At 39.3% G+C, this 25,423-nt stretch overlaps 1 protein-coding gene across 2 annotated transcripts in view; it reads left to right on the forward strand.

Annotated features, from left to right (window-relative positions):
* spag16 (sperm associated antigen 16) overlaps window positions 1-25,423 on the forward strand; it is a 773,550-nt gene that overhangs the window by 554,802 nt on the left and 193,325 nt on the right. For both annotated transcript variants that reach the window (XM_073046458.1, XM_073046459.1), the window contains one exon: window positions 16,098-16,224. In XM_073046458.1, coding sequence (XP_072902559.1) covers window positions 16,098-16,224 — 127 coding nt within the window. The remainder of the gene's footprint in view (window positions 1-16,097; window positions 16,225-25,423) is intronic.

Consider the following 25,423-nt stretch of genomic DNA (forward strand, 5'->3'; position numbering starts at 1 on the left):
TAGTAATAATCAATAAGAAATAAGCTCTATCGTTGTCTAGGGGTAAGGTATATATTGTCCGCTGTATATCTAAAAGTCTCTTGCGTTCACTGCAGTTCCACCAGCTGCCGTCTTCTGGGGTGTCGCGGTGGTGCACTTTTTGTTAGAGAGAGAGAGATAGAGATTGAATGAAACAGTTACCCGGCGGGTTTTTTCCAACCTTTAGGAGTTCGATCCGTCGGAGTCTCGTTGGGGGGTAGCCGTTCACTTGTGGCCTCTCCAGTAGCTAAAGCCGTTCTTTCGTGCTGAGGTCGCCAATCCCAGGCAAGGAAAAGACGCACACGAACCCCCCCCACTGGCTGTCGCTATTAAACGCTGTCGCAGGATTTCTAGCGTGTCTTCTGGTGCGTCTGGGGGGGCCATCTTTACAACCCCTCTTTTATCTGAACTCACGGGGTCTCAGATGTCAATCAGGTTGGGATGATGCAATCTCTCTCCATCTCTCCACCCACGTTGCCCTGAGGGTATACATGTAGTACAGTTCCCAATTCACAAAGGTGTCTCCACGAGACAATGACCACAGTCGCCAGCTTTTGCCTCGCCGTGAAATGAGGGACACCGCACGTATCTCTCTCTTCTTTTGGGTCATTGACCCCCCCTTCACTAGGGCTCTGGCGAGTCTCACAAAGGAGGGGGCTGGGATCATAACAGGTGCATCTCTCTGCTTGCGTTTTCTGTTCATTTAGCACAATCTGCTTTGTGTTTTGGTCTCACCAAGTCAAGCTAAGCACGAAACTGTTTTTCTTCCCTACAGTGGCTGGAGCCATTTTGATGGTGGCATAAAGTTTGTTGCAGTATGTGAGCAAAATAGTGCTAAGACACTGGTTGAGGGATCCACTTCCCACTGAAGTGTTGCAGGCTTGTTTCATTGTATGTACAAATCGTTCAGCAAGGCCATTAGTGGTTGGATGATGTAGTACTGAGTTGATGTGTTGAATACTGTTTGCTTCCATATATGCCTTGAACTCTCCAGACAGGAGTTGTGGGCCATTGTCACTTACAAGCTGTTGAGGAAGCCCAAAACAGATAAAGATGGAACATAGCTCCTCATTGCATTTTTCAGATGTAGTGGTCTTAATGATGGCAACCTCGGGCTAATTGCTGTGTGTATCCACTATGACTAAGAGCATGTGGCCTTCTACAGGTCCTCCAAAATCACCTGCACATGGTTCTTCAGGCCATTTGCATGGATGGAAAGGAGTAAATTGAGGAACATTTCTCACTCACTGAGAATGGGAACATGCTTTGGCCTTCACTTCAATGGGTACATCTAGTCCTGGCCACCAGAAATAGCTGTCAAGCACTTGCTTTCTTAATGGTGGAGAAATGACACCATACTAAACATCCTGCTTGGACTGTGAGCACCTTCCATCGAGCCTCTAGTTCAATGGTTAGCTCTCCTTTCCATTCCTGAGTTACCATGTCTACCACTTTAGATAGAACAAGGTCAGTACATGGGTGCCTCTGGACTTGTGCTGCAGTTATCAGAGCTGCTGGTACTTCCTTGAAGTAAAAGATCTCTTTCTGAGATGGCACTAGAGCATTAACAGCTAAGAGAAGTCTGGATAGTCCAGCAGCATTCGAATGGTGCTCAGACCTTCTATATTTAATATTGTACTGATGTGCAGATGTAACAAAGCCCAATGTTGCATTTGACTAGCCCGCTCGTGGACCAGAAATTGATGTCAAGGCGGCAATGATCTTTTAGTAGTGCAAATTGTCGACTGAAGAGGACCAAAGGGCTAATGCCCTTGATCTGAAAGTGATTAGACGTTCTTCACACAATGGCATGATGTGTGAGATATCTGCCCCGACACCATAGGGTGATGCATCACAAGCCAACTGTAGGTTGAAGTGTGTGACTATTTCAGATTGTGACAAAGCTGTTCTAGCCTTTTCAAAAGCCTCTTCACAGCAAGCTGTCCAGTATGTTGATTTATTTAAAAGCTCATGAAGTGGTTTCAGCATGCCAGCTAGATTAGGAACAAACTTTGCATAGTATGTTAGTAGTCCCAAGAAAGATCTTAATTGACTTGCATTCCATGGTAATGGAACCTTCACAATTGCCTTCACCTTTGGTGCCCTGAATTGTTGATCACATGCCCCAAATATTCAATTGAAAATTAAAAGCGTAACGTCCAGGTTTTGTAGGTGCTCATGCTCATTTTTCCCAGTAATGAGTAAGTCATCCAAATAGCATTGCACCTGGCAACCCGCTCACAATCTGATCCATTGCTCACTGAAAAAGTGCCAAACGGAAGCCTTTAGTACCTGAACATTCCTTTGAGTGTCACTCTGAACAATAGTTCCTGTCACTCTGGCTCTACATGCACCTGCAAGTGCACTTGACACAAGTCAATCCTGCTAAATGGCTGTCCTCCAGACAATCCTGCAAAAAGTCATCAAAGAGGGGAAGAAAGTGTTGTTCAGTCATAACAACTAGGTTAACGGTGACCTTGAAATCACCACCAAGCCTTAAAGACCCATCCCTTTTTAGGACAGGAACCATTGGAGCTGTCCAACTACTTACACACACTGGTTCCAAAACCTTACTCTGGAACAGCCTTTCTAATTCAGCCTCTACCTTTGGTTTGAGGGCAGGTCTTGCCTTCAGGCATACGGGTGCTGGGTTGGGCTTAGCAGCCAATTTACAGTGATTCCTTTCATCCTACCCAGTTCTCCATTGAATACTTCTGTATTTTTCTTCAATACCTCTTGTTGAAGAGTGCTTCCACCAATCAAGTGCACTTTGTGCCAGTTCAATTTGAGCTGCTCCTCCAACAAGTGACCCAGAACCACTGCATAAATGTTGTGTATTTAGTATTTCAGTAATATTTGAGTAATATTGTAAATGTGTCATTTGTTTAAGCATAATTTGTTTAAATAATTCTTTATGGGTTGTATGTAAAAATACGTGAATGGGTGTTCGTCATCACACTACCACATGATATGTGTGCACTCCTCTAAAGTAAGAACAAATGTACGCAAGATATCTCCCAGCTCCTTTGTTTTTCTTTCCATTAATCTTATGTTTTGGAGTTACAAAACATAACAACAGTGATGAGGAAATTTTAAACAGACCTTCATCAACTGTGGGACTGAGTTCAAGAGCAGAGAGGTAACGTTACAGCTGTATAGGACCCTGGTCAGACCCCACTTGGAGTACTGTGCTCAGTTCTGGTCGCCTCACTACAGGAAGGATGTGGAAACCATAGAAAGGGCGCAGAGGAGATATACAAAGATGTTGCCTGGATTGTGGAGCATGCCTTACGAGAATAGGTTGAATGAACTCTGCCTTTTCTCCTTGGAGTGACGGAGGATGAGAGGTGACCTGATAGAGGTGTATAAGATGATGAGAGGCATGATTGTGTGGATAGTCAGAGGCTTTTTCCCAGGGCTGAAATGGCTAGCATGAGAGGACACAGTTTTAAGGTGCTTGGAAGTAGGTACAGAGGAGATGTTGGGGTAAGTTTTTTTACGCAAAGAGTGGTGAGTGCGTGGAATGGGCTGCCAGCGGCAATGGTGGAGGTGGATATGATAGGGTGTTTTTCCTGGATTGGCACATGGAGCTTAGAAAAATAGAGGGCTATGGGTAACTAGGTAATTTCTGAAATAAGTACATGTTCGGCACAGCATTGTGGGCCGAAGGGCCTGTATTGTGCCATTCGTTTTCTATATTTCCATGTTTCTAAGTCCATAGGCAATGCCAGTGGTCCCAATAGCCAAGAAGAATGTGTCTATCAGGGTCTGTGACAATTTTAAATTCACCCTCAATACAGAACTGAAAGTAGATGAACAACCTCTGCCCAGGATGGAGGATACTTTTGGAAACCTTTCTGGAGGAAAGCATTGTGAGATGGCTTTCCAAAAGGTAAAGGAAATGGTAACATCAGACACTGTACTCACACAGTATGATCCACCTTGTCCAGAGAAGCTTGCTTTACTCTGTTTGGGATGCCAACACATTCAACAGAAAGGTGTCCAGAGCTGCCAGAAAACCACTTGCTGCAGACCCAGAGGCAGCTACAGCCACCACTTAGGAGGGCCCAGAACCGGAGATTATTTCACAGCCACAAGTCTCCTGCCAAGCAGGATGACACCCTTGGTCAGGAAAGCCGTTATCCCACAGGAGTAAGAAAGCAATTCAATCTTTAGGCCTGAATGGGGCAATTTAAAATTTACTATGCTATAGATGTCTATACAGTAATTTCTTAAATAGTATACTGTACATATATATGTGTGTGTGTGTGTGTGTGTATATATATATATGTACACACACGTGTATGATGCATTTGTCATCACACCACCATGTTATAAATGCATATCTTGCTTAAAGTCAAACTGAACATACATGAGTTATTTCCTGACTCCTATTGTTTTACTTTCAATTAATTTTTATGTTTTGGAGTTACAAAACATAACAATAACTACTTTTAACAATATGCAGTGGAAGTTTCTTTCTCTTCCTATTCTCCTCTGTGACATGTACTTCTCCCCTCATTGGAACAACCCCACCAGAGAACTAGAGAAAAACTGGAGAAAAAAGTACTTTAATAAAGATGAGAGCTTGCTCTAAGTAAGAACTGGAACTTGATTGTAAACAAGGTGGGACAACAGAAACCCGATTGGATGAGGACTACCCGTTCAGGTGGAATGGACGATGGGACATATGTACCACTGGACTACACATGTTTAGGCATCATTCCTGATGAAGGTGGCAGAATTTGTCATCAAAACATTGGTTAAAATCGATACTAGTACCCAGCTGGATGCCTGAGAAGAGCTTATTCATCATATGCACTGAGAAAGCACTGAATCCTTTCTTTTTTAACCTCACCAGTGTAAGACTTTAAAGTGTTCCGTGCCCCTTCTAGAATGAGATGTTGTAATTTCTCCTTGTAAACTCTTTGGCATCAGCTATACTGCAACACCCACATCCACCTACATCGTCATTGTAGCCCCATCCAACTGCAGAGTCTCCCAGTAGCTATCTTTGTGTCTTGAAACAGATAAAACATACAAGGCTTCCTCAACCACAGAGTGAGAGTCACTCAGTCTGTCCTCAGTATGCTCCTCTTGTTCACATGCTTCGTTTTGTTTTTCCAAAAGTCATTTTTCTTTATTACGGTGTTTTTGACAGTGTCTTTTTACTTTTCCTTGTGCATTCAATGTGTTCCTTTTTGTCACAGCTTCGACAATCTAAATCTTTATACCAGCATTCTTTTGCTGAGTGCCCAGTTTTGCCACAATGGTAACATTGATTGCCCATAGGTGTCTTATTCTTAATGTCAGTAGAAACTTCTTGAGCTTGGGAAGATGTGCTTAATAGCTGTGCATCTTTAGCTGCCATCTCCATAGATGTACTAATTTCAATTGCCTCGGTAATGTTAGTCTGTTCTCCGTAAGCAAACATTTCCGAATTGCTTCAATGGCAGACCAGATATGCATCGATCACCTAATGTGTCATTCAGTGACTGTCCAAACTCAGTGTTCAGGCAATTGCTTCAGCACCACAAACTTTGAAATAGACTTTCCTTGCTTTTCATTCCTTTTATGAAATCTAAACCTCTCAGCAATAATCAAAGGTTTAGTTGAATAGTGGTTCTTTAAGATGTTAATTATGTCCCCATAAGGTTTATCAGCAGGCTTAGCAGGTTGCACTGGACTGCGTAATAAATTAAAAGTGCTGCACCCATCATAGTCAAAAAAGTTGGAGCCCACAAATATCATTTGAAATTTGGTTTACCAGTGCAAAAAAATTCAAATCTTTCAGTATACGAACTCCATTGCTCTGTCATTTTGTCATACTGCCCCATTCTTCCAAATATTATCACCATTTTCAAACACAATCACATTCCATAGAAGCTAACTAGTCCTATCCCTCTCTCTCTCTCACACCCTTATTTATTTTATTAAAACTCCCCATTCTTCTTCACTCCCCTCGGATTCTTCAGCCACCATGCTTCCTGCAGCCATTTCTTTTCGCTCACCCATATTACACAGCGGTACTCTTCCGGAATTGCACATGGACTTTTCTTGCTGAAGGGAATAAAACAATAAATATCGTGTGAGGACCTGTCACTTAGTCACCAGTTGCTATGTTTGTGGTACTGGGTAGCTGGGTGGCCGTGAATAACACACACGAGAGACAGAGAGGTGAGGGACAAACGTGCAGCTGTTTATTTTACTTGTAACTCATCCACCCAGAGTGCCCTCTCACAATACGTTTAGTATGTAACACACTGGGAAGGTTGACAGCAACCCGTAAGGGTCAAAATATACATTAATACATAACAAGAGGAGCCAACAAGGCAAGAGGGGAAGCATGAGAGGGTTGGTAGGGTTTAATTGTATTTATTTTAATACAAGGTTCCTAAAAGGTACAATGGATAAGCTGAGGGACTAAAACATTTGTATTCCATGATATTAAGCTGACCTCCCCTTTCCTCGATCACATTTCCATGACTGCAACATTATTTATTTATTTGTTTGTTTGTTTGTTTATTACCTATTTAGCAATACAACATGGAATTAGGCCCTTTCAGTCCTTCAAGCCACACCACCCCTGCACCCCCACAACACTGATTAACCCTAATCAAATCAAAGGACAATTTACATTGACCTATTAACCTACTGATTTACATCTTTGGACTGTGAGAGGAAACCGGAGTTCCCGGGGAAAACCCACACGGGGATGACATACAGAATCTTCTTCCAGATTGGTGCCGGAATAGAACTCCAAACACCAAAACATCCCAAGCTGTAATAGTGTTGCATTAACCGCTACACTACCATGGTGCCCATCATATGTAATATGATATCATAATATCATCCTCATAGGCTGATCCACATTCTCAGCTCACCTGTGAAGCACCTGGTATTAAAATAAATTCAAGAACCATCTGGGGATGATGAACAAGTTCAGTAAACGTCAAAGTAGTCATGGAAAAACGCCAGGTTGCTCCTCGAGAAAGCAAATTTCAATAGCGAATGACAGGACCTGGTGGATGAGTATTGGGAGCAGCTGCTTGGGGGAAAACATCTGATAACTGAGGCTTTCAAAAGTAAGATAGTAATATTTCAGAGTCAGTGTGTCTCTGTAAAGTAAACTAAGGTCTGATCAGCAAAAAGAAAAAAAGTGTATGTCAGCTATAGGAAATCAGTATCTAACAAGTCCTTTGAAGTATATAGAGAATATAGAAGAGAACAAGAAAGAAAGTAGGAGAATGAAAAGGGGCCATGCAATGATCTTAGCCAGTAAGATAAAGTATCTGTTAAACATATCACCCCTACTGGAGCTTGGGCTGCCTAGAACAGCTCAACAGAATCCTCTGTTCTGGGCTAGCCTCTCTCAAATTGTCCCCAGGTGTAGACCATCCTGTTACACCTTCTCGGCAGAGATCTCTCCTCTCCCAGGGGTGAGGCCCTTGGAGCTTCTGTCAGCGTATCTGTAGTTCTGGGTCGTTACAGGATGGGATCGCTAGCTCCATGCCCAACCCTCCTCTTTTTGCAACTTTTGGGATTGTCCATGGCAAAGTTAAGTAAGATAAAGGAAAACTCTAAAGTATTTTGTGTACATTAGAAGCAAGACAGAAGCTAAGGAAGGAGTAGGTTGCCTCACAGACCAAAAGGGGTAATCTACATGTGGATATGAATGAGGTCCTAAAGGAATAATTTTCACCAGGGAGAAAGACATGGAGCTAGAGTATGAAGAGATGGCAAAGGCTGATATTCTGGAGCATGTCAGTATCAGAAAGGACCATAGGAATATTGGCACACAGTAGGGTTAATAGGATTGATAAATATCCACGGCCTGATGGGATCTATCCAAGGATGCTGAAGTAGGCAAAGGAAGAGGTTGTTGGGGCTCTGACAGAGTTTTTGCATTTTCATTAGCCAACACATGAGGTCGCAGAAGCTTGAAGGAAAACTAATGAGGTTTTATAATTCAAAAAGGGCCTTGGGAATTAGAACATAGAGCATTATACATTGGAACAGAACAGCACAGGAACAGATCCTTCAGCCCACAATGTTGTGCCAAAGCAATTAGTCACCAAATGCCTAACTAAACTGATCTCTTCTACCTATACATTGTCCATATTCCATCATCCTCCTCACATTTATATACCCATCTAAACATCTCTTAAAAGTCCCTAACATACTGTATATGCCTCTACCACTACCCCAGGTAATGCATTCCAGACACCTACCAACCTCTGTGTAAAAAATAAAACTTGCCCCTCACATCTCCTTTAAAATTGCCTCCTCTCACACTAATTGAATGTCCTTTGGTAATCAACATTTCAACCTGGGGAAAAAGTATTGTCTGTCTACTCCTTGTATGCCTCTCACAATCTTATAAACCTCTATCAGATCTCCGTTCGGCCTCTGTCACTCCAGGGAAATCAACCTAAGTTTGTCCAATGTCTTTTGCCCTCTAATTCAGGCAGCGTCCTGATAAACCTCTTCTACACTTTCCTTGAAGCCTTGACATACTTCCTATAATGGGGCAACTAGAAATGTTTGCAATAGTCCAAATGCAGCCTAACTATAGTTTTATAAAGCTGCAACTTCCTGACCTTTGAACTCAGTGGCTCAACTACTAAAAGCAAGCATGCTATATGCATTCTTAACCACCCTATCAACCTGTGTAGCCCTGCTCATCAACACTTTTAAAGCTCTTGCCCTTAACAGTGTGCTGTGTCTTTACATTTGACCTACCAATGTGCAGCACTTCACATTTGGCTGGGATAAACTCCATATGCCTTATCTGCAATTGATCTGTTTCTGTTGTATTCTTTGCCGGTCATCTGTGCTGTTCATAACATCACCAGTCTTTATATTATCTGCAAACTTACTAATCTCCCCCCACCCATCTATATTTTAATCCAGGTCATTTATGTACATCAGAAACAGCAGACAATATTGGGACCATACAGATTACTGTGGAATAAGAATAAGTCCCTTCAACCACCACCCTCTGTGTCTTCTATGGGCAATCCAGTTCTGAATCCAAATTGCCAATTCCCCAGGGATCACATGCTTAATCTTCTGGAGAGATGTTTCAAATGCATTACTGAAATCCATGTAGACAACATTCACAGCTCTACTTTTATCGATCACCCTCATCACCTCAGCAAAAAACTCTATCAAGTTGGTTAGACGTGAGTTACCTTGCACAAAGCCATGCTGGCTCTCCCTAATTAAGCCATGGTTTTCCAAATGTTCATCAATCCTATCCCTAATAATTCCGTCCAATAACTTCCCCACCACTGACATGAGATTCATCGGTCTACAGTTTCCAAGATTATCCCTGGTTCCCTTCTTGAACAGTGGAACGACATTAGCTGCTGACGAGTCCTCCAGGACCTTGCCTCTGGCTGAAAAGGACGTGATGATATTAGTCAAGGCCCCAGCAAGCTCTTCACTTGCCTCTCTCAGTAAGCTGGGGTATATCCCAATAGGCTCTGAGAATTCATCCACCTTAATGCTCTTTAAAAGACCTAACACTACCTTCTCCCTTATTTCAAAATGCCCCAGCATATTAATAATCTGGCTTATTCCTTTTACAATGGATAATAAACTTTTACATAATTGGTTTCAAAAGGGGATTAAATATATAGGTGACTGTTTTGAAGGAGGTATATTGATGTCGTTTGATCAATTAAAAAATAAATATAAAATATCAAATAACACTCTTTTCTGTTATTTTCAATTAAAAGCCTATTTACGAGAAAAGCTGGGACAAACAATGTTGATGCCAAAACCTAGTGAAATAGAAATATTAATTCAGAAAGGAAAAATTAAAAAATTTACATCTTGTATGTATAATTTGATTCAAAAGCAGACAATTAAATTAGGAATTCATAAATCAAGACAAAAATGGGAATCTGATCTGAATGTTAAAATTGATGGAAAAAATTGGTCAAGATTATGTTCTGATAGTATGAGAAATACAATAAATGTTTGACTTAGATTAATACAATATAATTTTTTACATCAATTATATATAACACCACAGAAAATAAATAGATTAAATTCAAATATGTCTGACCAATGTTTTCGATGTAAACAGGAAATTGGTACTTTTTTACATTCTACTTGGTCTTGTTTTAAAATTCAACCATTTTGGATTAATTTAAGACTTTTACTGGAACAAATTATTGGAGTACAACTCCCACGTAGTCCATTATTATTTTTATTAGGAGACATTGAAGGGACAATAATGAAATTTAAATTGAATAAGTATCAGAAAAAATTTATAAAAATTGCATTGGCAGTAGCCAAAAACGTTATTGCAGTTACTTGGAAATCTGATTTAAATTTAACTATGGATCGTTGGAATAATGAAATACATAGTTGTATTCCACTTGAAAAAATTATGTATAATCTAAGAAATGAATATGATACATTTTTGAAAATTTGGTCCCCATACTTACAAAAGATAGGATTAGATACATAGGTCCTTTGAAGATAAAATTATAGTAAATTGGGGAAAGTGAAAATAAATATCAAAATTATTTTGAACTCCATGGAGCATGTGGGGATCCTCCGATATCCAGGCAATCTTTCTTTTCTTTCTTTTTTTTTCTTTCTTTAGATAAGGGTTAAGGGGGGGAGGGTTAAAGAAAAAAAAATTTTTAAAAAAGGAAAAAAGAAAAAAAAGCATATTAATAATCTCAGCATCTCTCTATCCTCCACATCCTTCTCCTTGGTAAATACTGAGATAAGTACTCATTAAGGGCCTCACTCACATCCTTTACATCCAAGCAAAGGTTCCCCAACTCCATTATCCTGGAATGGTGCCACCCTCTCCCCAGCTATCCTCTTGAAACTACAATCCAGTGAGCTTTATACTCTTGGCAGTGAAACTGTTAGGAAAGATTTGGAGGGATAAGTGTTATGTTCATTTAAAAAAAATGCAGGGGCTGATTGGATGTGTCAGTATGATTTTGTATCAGTATAGTTTCACACCATACAAATCTGATTAGTTTTTTTGTGGAGGTAAATAAGAAAACTGATGAAGGCAGCTGGATACATGTAGTTTACATGAACTTTAATAAAGATTTGTATAAGGTTCTGTATTGTAGTTTAATCCAGAGCATTAAGACATGAGGGATCCAATATGCGTTGGCAAACTGGATCCAGAATTGCCTGAACGTTGGACCATAGAGAGTAGTGGTTGATGAGTGATATTTCTGAATGGAAATCTTAACAAATGGTGTATCACACAGAAAGCTTTCTTGTTTGTAAAATATACATATAACTTGGTTGGATGAGAATATAGCTGGTCTGAATAATAAGTCAGCAGACAAAATGAAAATTAATGAAGTTGTAGATAGTAAAAATGGCTGTCTATGGATACAGCAGGCAATACATCAGCTGGAAAGTTAAGTAGACAAGTGACAGATGGAATTTAATCCAGACCAGCATGAGGTTATGCATTTTGCAAAGCCATATTCTGGTAAGACATGCAAGTTAATGGAAAGGACTATAAGAACACTTGATGAACAGTGGATTTCGGTTAATTGGGCCATCAGTTAATCGAGGCAGCCGTTTATTTGCAACAACTCTTGAAGAATCAAAACTTATTGAGAAAGTAGCCTGCTTGGTGCCTTTGCTGTTTTAATATTAACAAGCTTGGCTTGTTTGGAACACTATGCTGCTTAATTGGGACAGGATACTGTTGCCGAAGTTTCTAACTAGGGTCAGTCGCATGCATTTGTGTGGCCATTAGACACTACACCATGCTTAGAACGAACAGTTTTGAAATAGTATCAGTTGCATGTGTTTGTGTTCAAAAAGCAATGATTTTTTTTGTCTGAGTTCCCATTGCTCCAAACTCCAGTCATGTTACTGCTTTCTGCCATATGACTTTCTTTAGATTTCTTAGTTATGGTTTCAAAGATTCAAAGGTACATTTAATGTCAGAGAAATAAATACAATATACATCCTGAAATGCTTTCTCTTCACAACCATCCATGAAAACAGAGGAGTGCTCCAAAGGATGAATGACAGTTAAATGTTAGAACCCCAAAGCTCCCCCAGCCCCCTCCTATGCGTAAGCAGCAGCAAAGCAACAATCCCCCCCACCAGCAAAAAAAGCATCAGCACCTGCCACCGAGCACTCAAGTCTGAGCAAAGCAACAGCAAAGACACAGACTTGTAGTACTCCAAAGACTACTTGTTCACCTGGTATTCGACATACCACAGGCTCTCTCTCTCTCTAATAAGGGAGAAAGAGGAGTCTCCGTTTCACAGCAAGAAGGGAGACATAACAAACAACTCACTGGTTTATGATGTTAAAAGTCCATTGTGTCGCTTTTTCGGAGCTCTGTGCCCAAAGACCTCAGGTCTCTGGGCAAACAGCCTTAGATCTTCCATCCCCCACGACACATTGATCTGCCCAGACACTGAACTTCAATCTGCCCAGACACTGACCTTCGATCTGCCCAGACACTGACCTTCAATCTGCCCATCTCCAGAGCCACAAGATCTGGGTCCTCCGAAGGCAAGCTGAGCTCTTAGGCCGAGCCCTTGGCATGCCAAATAACGGCCAGTAATGAAACCCTGAGAGTGGATCCCATTAAGAACCGTAGTCATCATGTAACTCCGGGTCAGGGTCTTCAAATTAACCCTGAAAGGGAAAAATAAAGATATTAAAGATAGAAATAGAGTTATTTCCGAAGATGCAAGCAAGGGAGCCGCTGTTAGGCACCATTAATCCTCCTAAGCTCCTTGGTCACATTTCCTCTTGTATTTTTTCACACACCAGAAACATATGTATAACTGTTATAGTTCTTGCATTTATTCCTTAAATGTTTGATATTTCCTACCAGCATCATGTGTTTTAAAGAAACACTCCTCATAACTTTGTTAGATATAGTACCATAGTTTTCAATGAAGAAAGAAACCAGAGGTGCATGTACCAGTCCTCATTGGAGGATCAGACGGGGAGAGGATTAGCAACTGCAAATTCCTCAGTGTTAATATTTCAGCGAACCTGTCCTGGGCCCAGCACATAAGTGCAATTACAAAAAAAGCATGGCAGTGTCTTTACTTCCTTAGAAGTTTGTGGAGATTAGGCATGACATCTAAAACTTTGACTAACTTCTATAGATGTGGAGTGGTGAGTATTTTGACTGGCTGCATTACAGCCTGGTATGGAATCACTAATGCCTTTGAATGGAGACACCTACAAAAAGTCCATCACCACCACTGAGCATATCTACATAAAATGCTGCCACAGGAAAGCAGCATCCATTGTTAGGGAATCCCACTACCCAAGACATGCTCTCCTCACGCTACTGGCATCAGGAAGAAGGTACAGGAGCATCAGGACTCACACCACCAGGTTCAGGAACAGTTAACACCCCTCAACCATCAGGCTCTTGAACCAATGGAGATAACTTCACTCAGTTTCACTTATCCCATCATTGAAATGTTCCCACAACTAATGGACTCACTTTCAAGGACTCTTCATCTCATGGTCTCAATATTAATTGCTTATTATTATTGTTGTTGTTGTTACTATTACTACTTTCTTTTTGTATTAGCACAGTTTGTTGTCTTCTATACTTCAGTTGAATGCACAAATTGGTCAGTCTTTCATTGATTCTGTTACGGTTATTATTCAATAGATTTATTGAGTATGCCCACAAGAAAATAGAATTTCAGGGTTGTATATGGTGATAGATATATACTTTGATGATAAATTTACTTTGAACTTTGAATTTTGAATTATTTCACTTTGCATCTTAATGCAGAAGTCTATTGTGTTGTGCCTTTCCTTAAAGACACAAGATCATTAACTCTTTGCACAATACCCAACTTAGGGTAACATTATCCATAGTTAGCTCCACAGTGCACTTATCAGAAAAACAGCTCTCTCACTTCCAGGATTTCAGCCTCCACACTACTATTGCTAATGTGTGCTAAACATAGATTTAAGGCACCAAGAACAGTGAAAGTACCTTTGCTACAAGCATATGAAATTTCCTATTTGATGCTATCCCATGCATTTCAATTATTAAAAGGTAGCAACCAATCCCATAGTGATCTTCACAAGGATGCAGGGTTTTACCCTTTCTAACCAGTCTGATCAGTACATAAGATTTAAATGATAGTAGATGGCTGGAATTCTAAGCTGAGAATCAGCATTTTGTGAAGCAATAGCTGAACAGCCATATCTCTTCACAAGCAGGGTTTTGTTATATGCAATGGGTGCCGAAAGAATAGAGAAAAATAAATGTTTATATGTTAGAAAAGCAGAATATTCAAATATTATGAAAGCTTGGGGAATGGAAAGGCACTAGTAACAGCTTCTCTCTATTGCACAGAGGCTATGAAACGTATTACCAATGATTCTGATAAAGATGTTAACATTTAAAATAGATGGATGAAAAAGTGGATAGAAGTCTTTGGGAATAGGGTGAGTAAAATTAGAGCTGTTTGTTTACTTTTGTGGAGGAAGAATGCCAGTACAGGAAGTTTCAGCTAAGTGCTTTTTATTTATTTTGTAATTTCAATAGATTCTAGCTTCTGGCCCTGTTGAATCAAGCCATGTATTTGGCTGTACATGCAGGTTAATCATAAATAGTGACCAGTAGTAAGTAAATGAAACAATCGTACTTACTACTAGTTAGTAAATTTGTTAATAAAGAACATTTTACACATTTCACATTCCTCTGAGGTAAATCGGAAGGCCAATCTTTATGTTTAGCCTCTCCCTTGGTGCATTTAGACTTCGTGAACCAGATCATGGGTTACATAACTTCATTTCATCTTTGGTACAGTGCTAATATTTACCAAGGCCTTGCCTAGAAGTGGCCAGGAAAGTCAAAGTTGTCTAATAAATGGTCCCTCCGATGTGAGATACCTTAATGCATAAACTTGCATTACTTCCCATAAAGTTCATTGCTTGTTTACACATAGTTGGTAATTGAACTCAGTAATGGAATTTCAGATTTCCATCTTCTGCAGTTATATTTTTAATTTTTATTTTATATTTTACCTGTGAGATTGCAGTGAATACTTTTAGCAAATGATTTAATGCAGGATTGTAATAATGATTAGAACATGTTCTACTTGTGAAAATATATCAATGAATAAGTAATCCCAAAACCAAATTATAGAACTTTTCACTAGAAACAGGAAGGCTAACTGAGGATTCAGAAATCCAGTACAATGAACAATTAAAATGATTCAGCAGGTAAGCAGCATTTGGGAAGGAAATGAATTGTCGATGTTTTGGATTGAAACCCTGTATCAGGGCCCATGGTCAGAAATTGTCGTTCATTTGGGCAGGATTTTGATCCAAAACATTGACAATACCTTTCTTCCCATAGATGCCTCTTGACCTACTAAATTCTTCCAGCAAACTGTTTGTTGCTTCTGATTCCAGCATCTGCAGTCTTTTGTGTCTCCTTAGAAATCCACTTATGTGAAGTCCAAAAAAAGAAGCCATGATTATAATAGAGTCATTAATAAATCTAGTAAGACATTTTAGGAGTAATATTTTCATTCTGAATATGCTTACCAATAGTGAAGTTGAATTAGTTAATGTGGAAACCTAGAAGGAGAATTTACACCAAGAAGAAAGAAATTTCAAGAAAAGTAGATTGGGAAGGATGTAAGGGATGTGAGTGGCTTAAATGAAATATGTCAAGTTGAGTTTTTATCAAATGCACAAATATGATAAGGTACAGGTACAATAAAAAAGCTTGTTTTAGCAGCATCACCGTTACATAGGTATGAACAACCTGTTGCATTACATATGTAACAAATATCTGAAGGTGATTATTGACCTGCATTAATGCAGATAAGCATTAGTAAGTCTGCACCACATTTTACAAAACTGCTCGGTTACATTTCCTCAATTTGCTTTATGGCCTGCATTGAACATCAGAGAATTAACTCTGCTGTGACTTCAGGCTATTGGGATAACATACATAACTTATTTTAATTTTGTATAATGTTTTGGAAGTCAGCAAAGATGGGATATATTATTTGTAGCTTTACCTGTTGCAAAAACAAACATCTCTATGTTTACCTGGCAGGGTGATACAATTGTTTCCTGTGACTCATATGGAATACTAAAGCTTTGGGATGTGCGGAAAGTAGCAATAATGCTATCATTTGACGCAGGCCCTCATCCTGGCAACCAAGTGTCCTTTCATCCATCAGGTAGGAATCCTTCCTTCACTTGTTAAATTTGTTTCTGTTGTTCTGCCTTAGATTTTGTAAAAATATCAATTTGCTAACTGTAAACTACAAAGTGGTGGTAAAATGATTGTTTCGTTTTGTGCTCTGGAAAACAGTTGTAAATTCATTATTTCTCATGTAATGTGTGAAAGACTTGTAGTCTGTGTAATGGATGTCAATTTGTCATTATGACCAAACTGTACAGATGCAGTTAAGCTACTTGACTAGCAGCCAGAGCCCTGGGTTACTGTTCCAATTACAAATTGAATCCCATCCTGATAGCAGGGGCACATATGTTTACTAAGTAAAGATAATTTGATAATTTTTAAAGGTTAAGCATGAACTTTGAATCTTGTAGATTGTTGTAAAACCCATCTGATCACCATTGCCTTTCTGAGAAAGAAATTTGCCTTCTTAATGCAGTCTGGACTAGGTGTGACTCCAAAGCATTTATGGATGGGTGATAAATGCTGGCATTCACAGAAAGGTCCATACCCTATGAAGAAATGAATTTGAAAAATAGAAATCATTTTCTTTATGTTGTATAATTGATAATGACACATTTACCCTTTGATTGTCAAAGCTCATGTGCATGAATGCCTAGTATCCCACTCTTTATGTTGTGCTGCAAGCAAAGAAGAGTGCAAATTTATAAGATCACAGGATAATCTAGATGAAGAGGCCTAAATTAACTCATTTTCATTCACTCATCCACAGAATCTTAACATCCATCATTGTTGCATTCAATACTTCTGAAAATGTCTTCATTTCATCTCCATTTGGAAGCTCTTAAAAGTATGGCATTTCCACTCTAGTTAAATTTACAGCATACATTACCATGTGATTTTAAGAGTAATTCTCTTTGAGATTCTGCACAAAATAGCACCTTGAAATGAACTTAAGTTAATAATATGTTTTTACCCAAACCCAGATCTTGCAATTCATCACTGTTCATCATCCATTTATTGATTCATGCTTGTTGACGTAGCAGAAATGTTAGTACCCAGCTGAGTGGGTTAGCAAACCCCATTGAGTCTAAGGGTAAGGTGTAGGAGAACTAGGGTCATTGATTCCTTCAGTACTTCCATTCACAGGCTTGAATACTGCCCTTATAAGAGGTAAGCCGTGATATTTGTAAAATTGTATTTTCACAATTCTCAGAAAAATACACCTAATTAATAGCACAATTATTTCTACTGTTTCATAATTACTTGGAACCTTGGTTGACTGGTTAAACCTATGATGTACATTGAATGCACTAAAGCAGTCTAATTGAAATTGCAGAAACAAAAGAGCCTTCCAGTAAGCTTTGAAACTTAGGGCCTTGTGGCTTTTCTTCTTGCACCTCTATTCTAAAATAAAGTGCATAGCATAATTTTAATCTATTTGTATATAGCTTTGGATTAGTGGGAAAAATATGCATTCCCACCAAGTACTGATTTGGAATTACAATTAGAATTGCTTTATTATTGTCGCATGTACTGAGGTGCACTGAATACTGTTCTTACAAATCAATTCATTGCATAGTGCATTGAGAAAGTACAAGGTAAAACAAGAACTGAATGCAGAATAAACAGTTAAAGAGAGAGTGCAGTGCGGATGGACAATAAGGTGCATCAACATAACAAGGTAGATTGTGAGGTTAAGAGTCCATCTTATAATGTCAGGGGACAATTCAATGATCTTATAATAGCAGGGTAGAAGCTGTCATTAAAATGCTACTTTTTGACAGGTTTAAAAACTGAGTGATGGTGGATATTGTAGCTCCTTCATTGACTAGTGGTGCATTTTCTTGCAGACCTATAGGAATTGATATTAGAGTTGCAAGTGCTAACACGATGGACACTGGTGAAAATGTCACTGAGGACCACTGTTTATTTATCCAGTAACATTTTCACATTTGGTGTTGGAGCCCAGGACTGAGTAGGGTGGTCTTGCAAAAGCTTCCTAAAGATTTGTGCCAATCCCAAAATATGGAATTTCCATTTAAAACAGCCTTCAAATCTAAAGGTCAAGTGTCCAGTTCTTCTTCTACATGCAACTTGGCCACATAAAGTCCTTTCAGGACCTGGCCATCTTACATCCTGTCTAGGCACCGTGGAGTATCTGCACGTACGTTTGAGAAATACATTGATATTTGTTAGGTTGATTTTGGTCATGACATTGACGGTGGTGATTCTGTCTTGCTATGATCTTGAAACTAAGGTGGGACGCAAACACTGAAGGCATCGCTTTTACTCTGTGATAGTAAATTTTGTAAGTTTGTTTGGAGGACTTACTGAAAGTATGGCAGCATTTTCAATGTGCACATTTTATATTTTTTTTACTACTGTCACTCTCTGCCAATCTAAAGTACCAAAACATGTTCACTGTCACAAGAGATGTATAGTCAAGGCTGATAGATGGTGATCATTAGTCAACATCCTTTCTGAAAACATTTGAACACAGCAAGTATTCAAGATTCAAGAAAATTTCAAGCACATTTATTATCAAAGAATGCTTAAATTATACAACCTTGAGAATTGCTTGCTCACAGGCAGCCACAAAGCAAGAAACCTGAAAGAACCCAAATTAAAGAAAATAAATGAATAGAAATATAAATAAATGACCAACACTCAATGTGCAAGAGCATCCAACAACAGCATTCTGAATAAAAAATTAGTCCTCAGAGCCAAACCCAGAGCAGCCCAGAGTATGCTTCGCTTATCAGTTCATCATATTAGCAGGCACGGGGCATAGCAGTCAGGGCAGTCTTCATACCCTCTGCTCCATGGAGACGACCGTTGCTGAGAATGAGTAAAATCGGCTTTCGTCCCAACTAACAACACCCTGCCTTTTCAGTCTATCTGGGCCAACATTAAAATTGACCCAACAACGGAACCACAAAAGGCTCCACACCTTGGAGAGACCAGTGAAAATCGCAAAAAGTGAGCGAAGTTGGTTCTTACCTCCGATCTGGTCCAGCATTTGAAATGTCTAAACAGCACATTATACCTGGCTCTGGTCAACAGTACCTGGCACCACTGCTGCAAAAGGCTCTGGGCCTAGACCATGCTGCCAAGTGACTTGGTCCAGGCCCAGATTTTGCCATCCAACCCGAAGCCACTCTCAACCTCTTCAAATCGACTCAGTGCCCAGAGCAATCCAACCTCAAACCTGGGCAATAACCTTGAAACATAGAATAATCTCCAGCATGTGCCTTGGTTTTGTTGTGGCCTTTACAAATGATGGATCGTAGAGACAGCCATCTGATCTTGTACAAAGGTATATGCTTTCCTCTGATCGTTCAAAGCATTGTGTAGCAAAGTACAGCCTTGCTTTAGAATGTATTCTCATCTAAGGCCTGTCAAAGATTGACCCATAAAACTGAATTGTGCCGTAGATTTTGTGGAAGGCAAGAACTGTGTGAGTAACATTGGGAGCATCTAATGTTTACTTGCACAAGCCTTGTCTACTGACAATGTCAAACATTTTCACCAGATTGACAAATGCAATGTACAGTGTTTTTTTATCTTGCAGCTGGCTTAAGGAGAACATCAGTCAGTGTGAGTCTGGCTTTCTTCAACCTGCCATAGATAACTCTCAAGTATCAAGAAAGACTGGTTTGCTGTCAGCCTCTGAATATTTACCGCACTATTACCTTAGGTTGCTTCAGCTCAGCTTGTTGGAATTTGCTTATGTTTCAGGTTGGCTATATAATCAGCTTTAACAACATGGCAGCATCTTATTGTAACTCAAATCAGTCTTTATTTAATTGTCTCCTTTTTTCAGACTTCTGTGAGTGGAATGGGAGTAGAAGGAGGGAAGTGGTGTGGTTTTGGGAAAACTGTTCTTCATCCAAGTGCCTTCAACATTTGCAATTTACTTTTGTAGCCATAGTTAGCTCAAAGACCCTTTAGAAAGATGGGGCCATGTACTGTATCTTGATTCTTGGCTGACAATTATGCTTAGTGCTCTGCAGTTACATTGGTATCAATAAGCTCAATGTTAGACTCTGCATTGGTGTGCATTTGTGGCACATCTGACACCCTTTGCTCCCGTTAATCAGATTAATGTTAATGTTCTCTTCAAATGATGATCCTCTTCCTCTACAACGTGGATATTAGAGATGCATATGATTTATGGTGCGGAGTTGAAGAAAACATTGAGTATTTTCATTCATTTTCTGAAAGCCATCACCTCTCATACACTTTATAATCTCAACACAGAAGTTCAATTTGAGGAAACGCACTCACTTGCTGATAGGTGCCCAGTGATTTTGCCAGAGTATCATAGAAGTGTATTTATTGTCTGAACTTGATTGTAAAGTTGGTATATAGGTTCTAATGATATCACAAAACCATCAGTTGACTTTCATTGGAGTGAAATGTGAGTAAAGTTCAAACTGCCTGTTTTGATTAATCTGTATTATATTATAAACCAATTGAATATGAATCTCGAAGGGTATGGTTGGCCTCACAAAAGGAGCACTCCTCTTGTTTTCAGCATGGCTGCAATGTCAGTGTTAATATTATGCCCCTCTCAAACAAAAGGTGATTAAATATAGAAAGTCAATTCATGTTGTGACAGATGCAGGGGTTTCTGTAATATTCAACAAGTTAGAGTTAGAAATGAAAACAAGCATTGATATGCTTTCCAGGAAGAAAATTTTCTTGATTACAGTTACGTTTAACCAAGTTAGACTGATGTAAGAACGAAACAGGAACATTTAGACTCTTGATCATGATTAGTCATTCAAGGATATTAAGGATGATCTCTGACCTCTCATGTATTAAGTTTGGTTGACTAGAGTCTTTCTACCACAGATTGAAAACTAACAGTTGACCTCATATCCATGCCATTTGTGGGGAAGAATTCAGCATTTCTACCACCCTAATTTCACTCCTGAGCTGCCCAGTTCTAATTTTTAGACTACCCATTCATTTTAGATTTTCTCCATCCATCAGAATAGTCCCACTTAATATCGCAAAGACTTGAACAATCATGCTTTGGCACCTTTGTATTTATTTTGATTGTCAAGATCTCCACTCCTTTCTGCTAATTATATGCTAATTAAAAATATTGTTCTTCACATTGTCAGTTATTAGAACATAAAGCAGTACATCACAGTTGTGCTGACGAACATAGATATACTTCATAATCAATCTAAGCCATCTACACCAAAACAGGCAATGCATTCCAGGCACCCACCGCTCTCGATGTGAAAAACTTACCTCTGATATTTCCCCTAAGTTTTCATCTACTCACCTTAAATGGATATCCTCTAGTATTGGCCACTACCACCCTGGGAAAAAGGTGCTGGGCATCCACTCTGTCTATGCCTCTCAAAATCTTATACACCTCTATTAAGTAGCCTCTCACCCTCCCTTGCTCCAAAGAGAAAAGCCCTAGCTGGGACAACAGTTCCTCATGAGACATGTTGTTTAATCCAGGCATCATTCTGGTAGATCTTCTCTGCACTCTCTATAAAGCGTCCACATCCTTCCTATAATAAGGTGACCAGAACTGAACACAGTACTCTTAAATGTAACATTACCTCAATCCCCCTCCTAATGAAGGCCAGCACACCATATGCCTTTTTAACCACCCTATCAACTTGCATGGCAACTTTTTTTTTGAACTTTATTGAACAAACACTTATCTGCAAACAAGCATCGGCTATCAGTGCACAGTTCACTGCACAATGGTGAACACCAATATTAACAATACCGGGGTAGAAGAGAGTAGGAGCAAGAGAAAGAAGAAACAAAGAGCACAGACATACAATTACATACAAACACAAACATACACATGATCTACATACTTTACATCACCCCTCAATGTAGCTATACATCTATTTGAAATACAATCACAGTCCTCAGTAAATCAACTCAAGTCCTACGTTTTACCAGGCCCCTGTATGGGCCTTTCACTGTGCCAAGTACACTACAACAGAGTTCCATCTTTCCAAGTAAGAGTCCATTTCCAGTTGTAAACTTGCAGTAATATTTTCCATACAGTTCACTTCTTTCAATCTCTATATCCATTGTTCCAAAGTGGGTGAGTGAGATTTAAGCCAGTTGACAGTTATCATTTTATGAGCAATCAGAATCAAGACTCTTAACATGTATAGTTTATTCTTATCTAATGAGATTGCAGGAGGTTACCTAAAATTAAATGACTAGCTCAATGTCAGAAGAGACTACAGAAATACATAGGAAAATTGATTAATCCAGATCAAACTGGATTTATTCCAGGCCGTCAGGGAGCAAATAATATCAGAAGAGCTTTAAATATCCAGTCTTTAGCACAGAGGTTCATCCACCCTTCAATGTTTCTTAGCTTCGATGCCGAGAAGGCATTTGATAGCGTGGATTAGATATACTTAGACTATACCTTAGAAAAAATGGGTTTTAATGCAACATTTTGAAGTTGGATGAAGACACTGAATAAAGATCCAATTTCCAGGGTTAGAGTAAATGGATACTGTTCCAATTTCTTCAGGCTCAAAAAGGGAACCAGAGAGGGATTCCTCTATCCCCAATATTATTTGCCTTAAGCATTAAACCACTGGCTGAGTTAATAAGACAAAATGAACAAATTGAGGGTATAACAGATAAAGGAGGTATAGTGTTATACTCAAATAAAAAACAGGGAAGTTCAGCTTTACCTCATTTTAAAGACCTATTATTGGGCTGCCCAATTAACAATAATTGTTAATTGGATCATGGTTCAGAGAAGGCATGGCAACTTTAGGGGATCTGTAGATCTGGACCTCAAAATCTGACTGTTCCTCCACGTTGCTAAGAATCCTGCCATTAATGTTGCACATTGCCATGAAGTGTATCACTTCACAGTTTTCTGGATTGAACTCCATCTGCCACTTCTCCATTCAAATCTGCATCCTGTCTATATTCAATTGTAATCTACGACAATCTTCTACATACCCATGACCTCCCAACTTTATGTATCTGCAAACTTAATTACCCACTGCCTCCACTTCCTCATCCGAGTTCTTTTCTTTTAGGGGCATAAAATGTTTCTGTATCACAATAAATTCATACTTGAGTTCTCCACTATTCTTCACATATTAGCATATTTGCCAAGTTCATTGTGGAAAGTTTCTGTTTTATTTTATTGATGTCACCTTTATCCAGAGCTAAGTTTTTAATATCTGTGTGGCCTCCTTTCAAACACTATGTTGCACTAATGATCATGTACGTTAGACTGTTAATTACGTATGTCTTACTCATATATAATAACAAGTTCAATATAGACTCTTGTTGGTGTGAGGATACGCCTCTGCAAAAAAATAAACTTGATCACATTTCAGAAACTCATTATTTTCCTGTCAGCTATTTAGTTTGTTTATCCCAAGCTACATGGAACACCAAAACCTCCATTAAACTATCCCCCATTTGCTACCTGCTTGTCTAATTTGTCCAATACTAAATGATACCACATCACAGTACCATATAACAGTCCCCAAACAGACCATAAAGTCCCCAAAGTTGGCTTAAGTGTCATGATATTCCTCATAAGGTAGTCCTTACTTTTAATGCCTCTTAAATGCCACTATTCTATCTTCCTCTCACGCCATCCTTAGCAGCCCACTTTAGGCACCCACCACTCTCTATGTGAAGAAAACCTACCCACTCATCACAATGGTAGTCAAACTACTTGGAGAGGATTGAAACAGATTTGGCTTTATTAGGGATAGTCAACATGGTTTTGTGCAGGACTAGATTCCATCTTCTTCAGCCCTTTACCATTTCCACCTATCACCTCCCAGCATTCCACTTCATCCCCCTCCCCCACCCACATTCCCACTCACATGGTTTCACCTCTCACGTTCTAGTTTGTACTGCTTCCACCCCCTCCCCCCCCCCCACCTTACTTTCCAGTCCTGATGAGGGGTTTCAGCCCAAAACGTTGATTCTTTATTTCTTTCCATAGACTGCCTGACCTGGGAATTTCCTTCAGTGTTTTGTGTGTATTATTCGTGTCCTACAAAAATGAGCTCTTTGAGCAAGTGATGAAGGTGATTGATGAGAGTGGTGCAGTGAATGTTACTTTACGAAGAAATTTGACAAGTTCCCTCAGCGTAAGTTGAAGATTAAGCTGCATGGGATCCATGCTGACTTGATAGATAAGATTCAAATTTGGCTTGTCTATAGAAATAGGGGGTGGGGAGACGTAACATGGAAGGGTCAGTGTTACTCTACAGGGATCAGTGCTGGGAATTCTGTGATAAATATAAATTACTTGGATGAAAATGTCAACGAGCTGATCAGTAGGTTTGCAGGTGACACAAGAATTGCTGAAGATGTGGATAGAAAAGAAAGGTGTCAAGGATATAACAGGAAATAGATCCACTGCTGATATGGATGGAGAAATAGCAAATGGAGTTTCAATTTGAGCAAGTGTGAAGTGTAATTTGGGAGGTCAAATGAAAGGAGAATGTATTCAGTAAATGGCAGGACCCTTAAGAACACTGATGTACAGTGGGATCTTAGGTCCAAGTCTATAGTTCCCTGAAAGTGGCAACAAGTTGGTAAAAATGGGTATGGCATGTTTGTCTTCATTAGATGGGGTGTTGAGTATAAGAGTCAGCTGTATAAAACTTTGATTATGCCACACTGGAGAACTGTGTGGAATTTTGGTCATCTGTTGTGGAGGATTTAGAGAATGTGGAAGATTTTCACTGGGATGTTGCCCCAATTAGAGAATATTAGCCACAAGGAAAAGTTAGACAAATCTGGAGTATTGGAACCTGAGGGGAAACTTGATAACAAGTTTATAAAATTATGAGAAGCATAAACTTGTTAGATAGTCAGAGTCTCTTTCCTGAGGTAGAATGTTGAATAGGTTTATAAAAGGGAAAGTTAAGTAAAGTGTTTGGGCAAGTTTTTTAATACTTTGAGAGGTAGGTTCCTGGAAAATTCAGCTGAAGTGGTGGTAGAAGTAGGCAAGATAGTGGCATTTAAGAGCCACTTAAACAGACATGTGACCATGAAGGAAATGGAGGGATACATATCATGTATAGACAGATAGGATTAGCACCATAGTCAAAATAGTTGTCTTAGATTTTCCAAAGTTCAAAGTACATTTATTATCAAAGTATGTATACATTATACAACCTTGATGTTCATGTCCTTAACAGTCAGCCACAAAACAAAGGCACACAAATAAAAATATATAT

This window comes from Hemitrygon akajei, chromosome 5 (genome assembly GCF_048418815.1).
Source record: "Hemitrygon akajei chromosome 5, sHemAka1.3, whole genome shotgun sequence".
NCBI lineage: Eukaryota > Metazoa > Chordata > Chondrichthyes > Myliobatiformes > Dasyatidae > Hemitrygon > Hemitrygon akajei.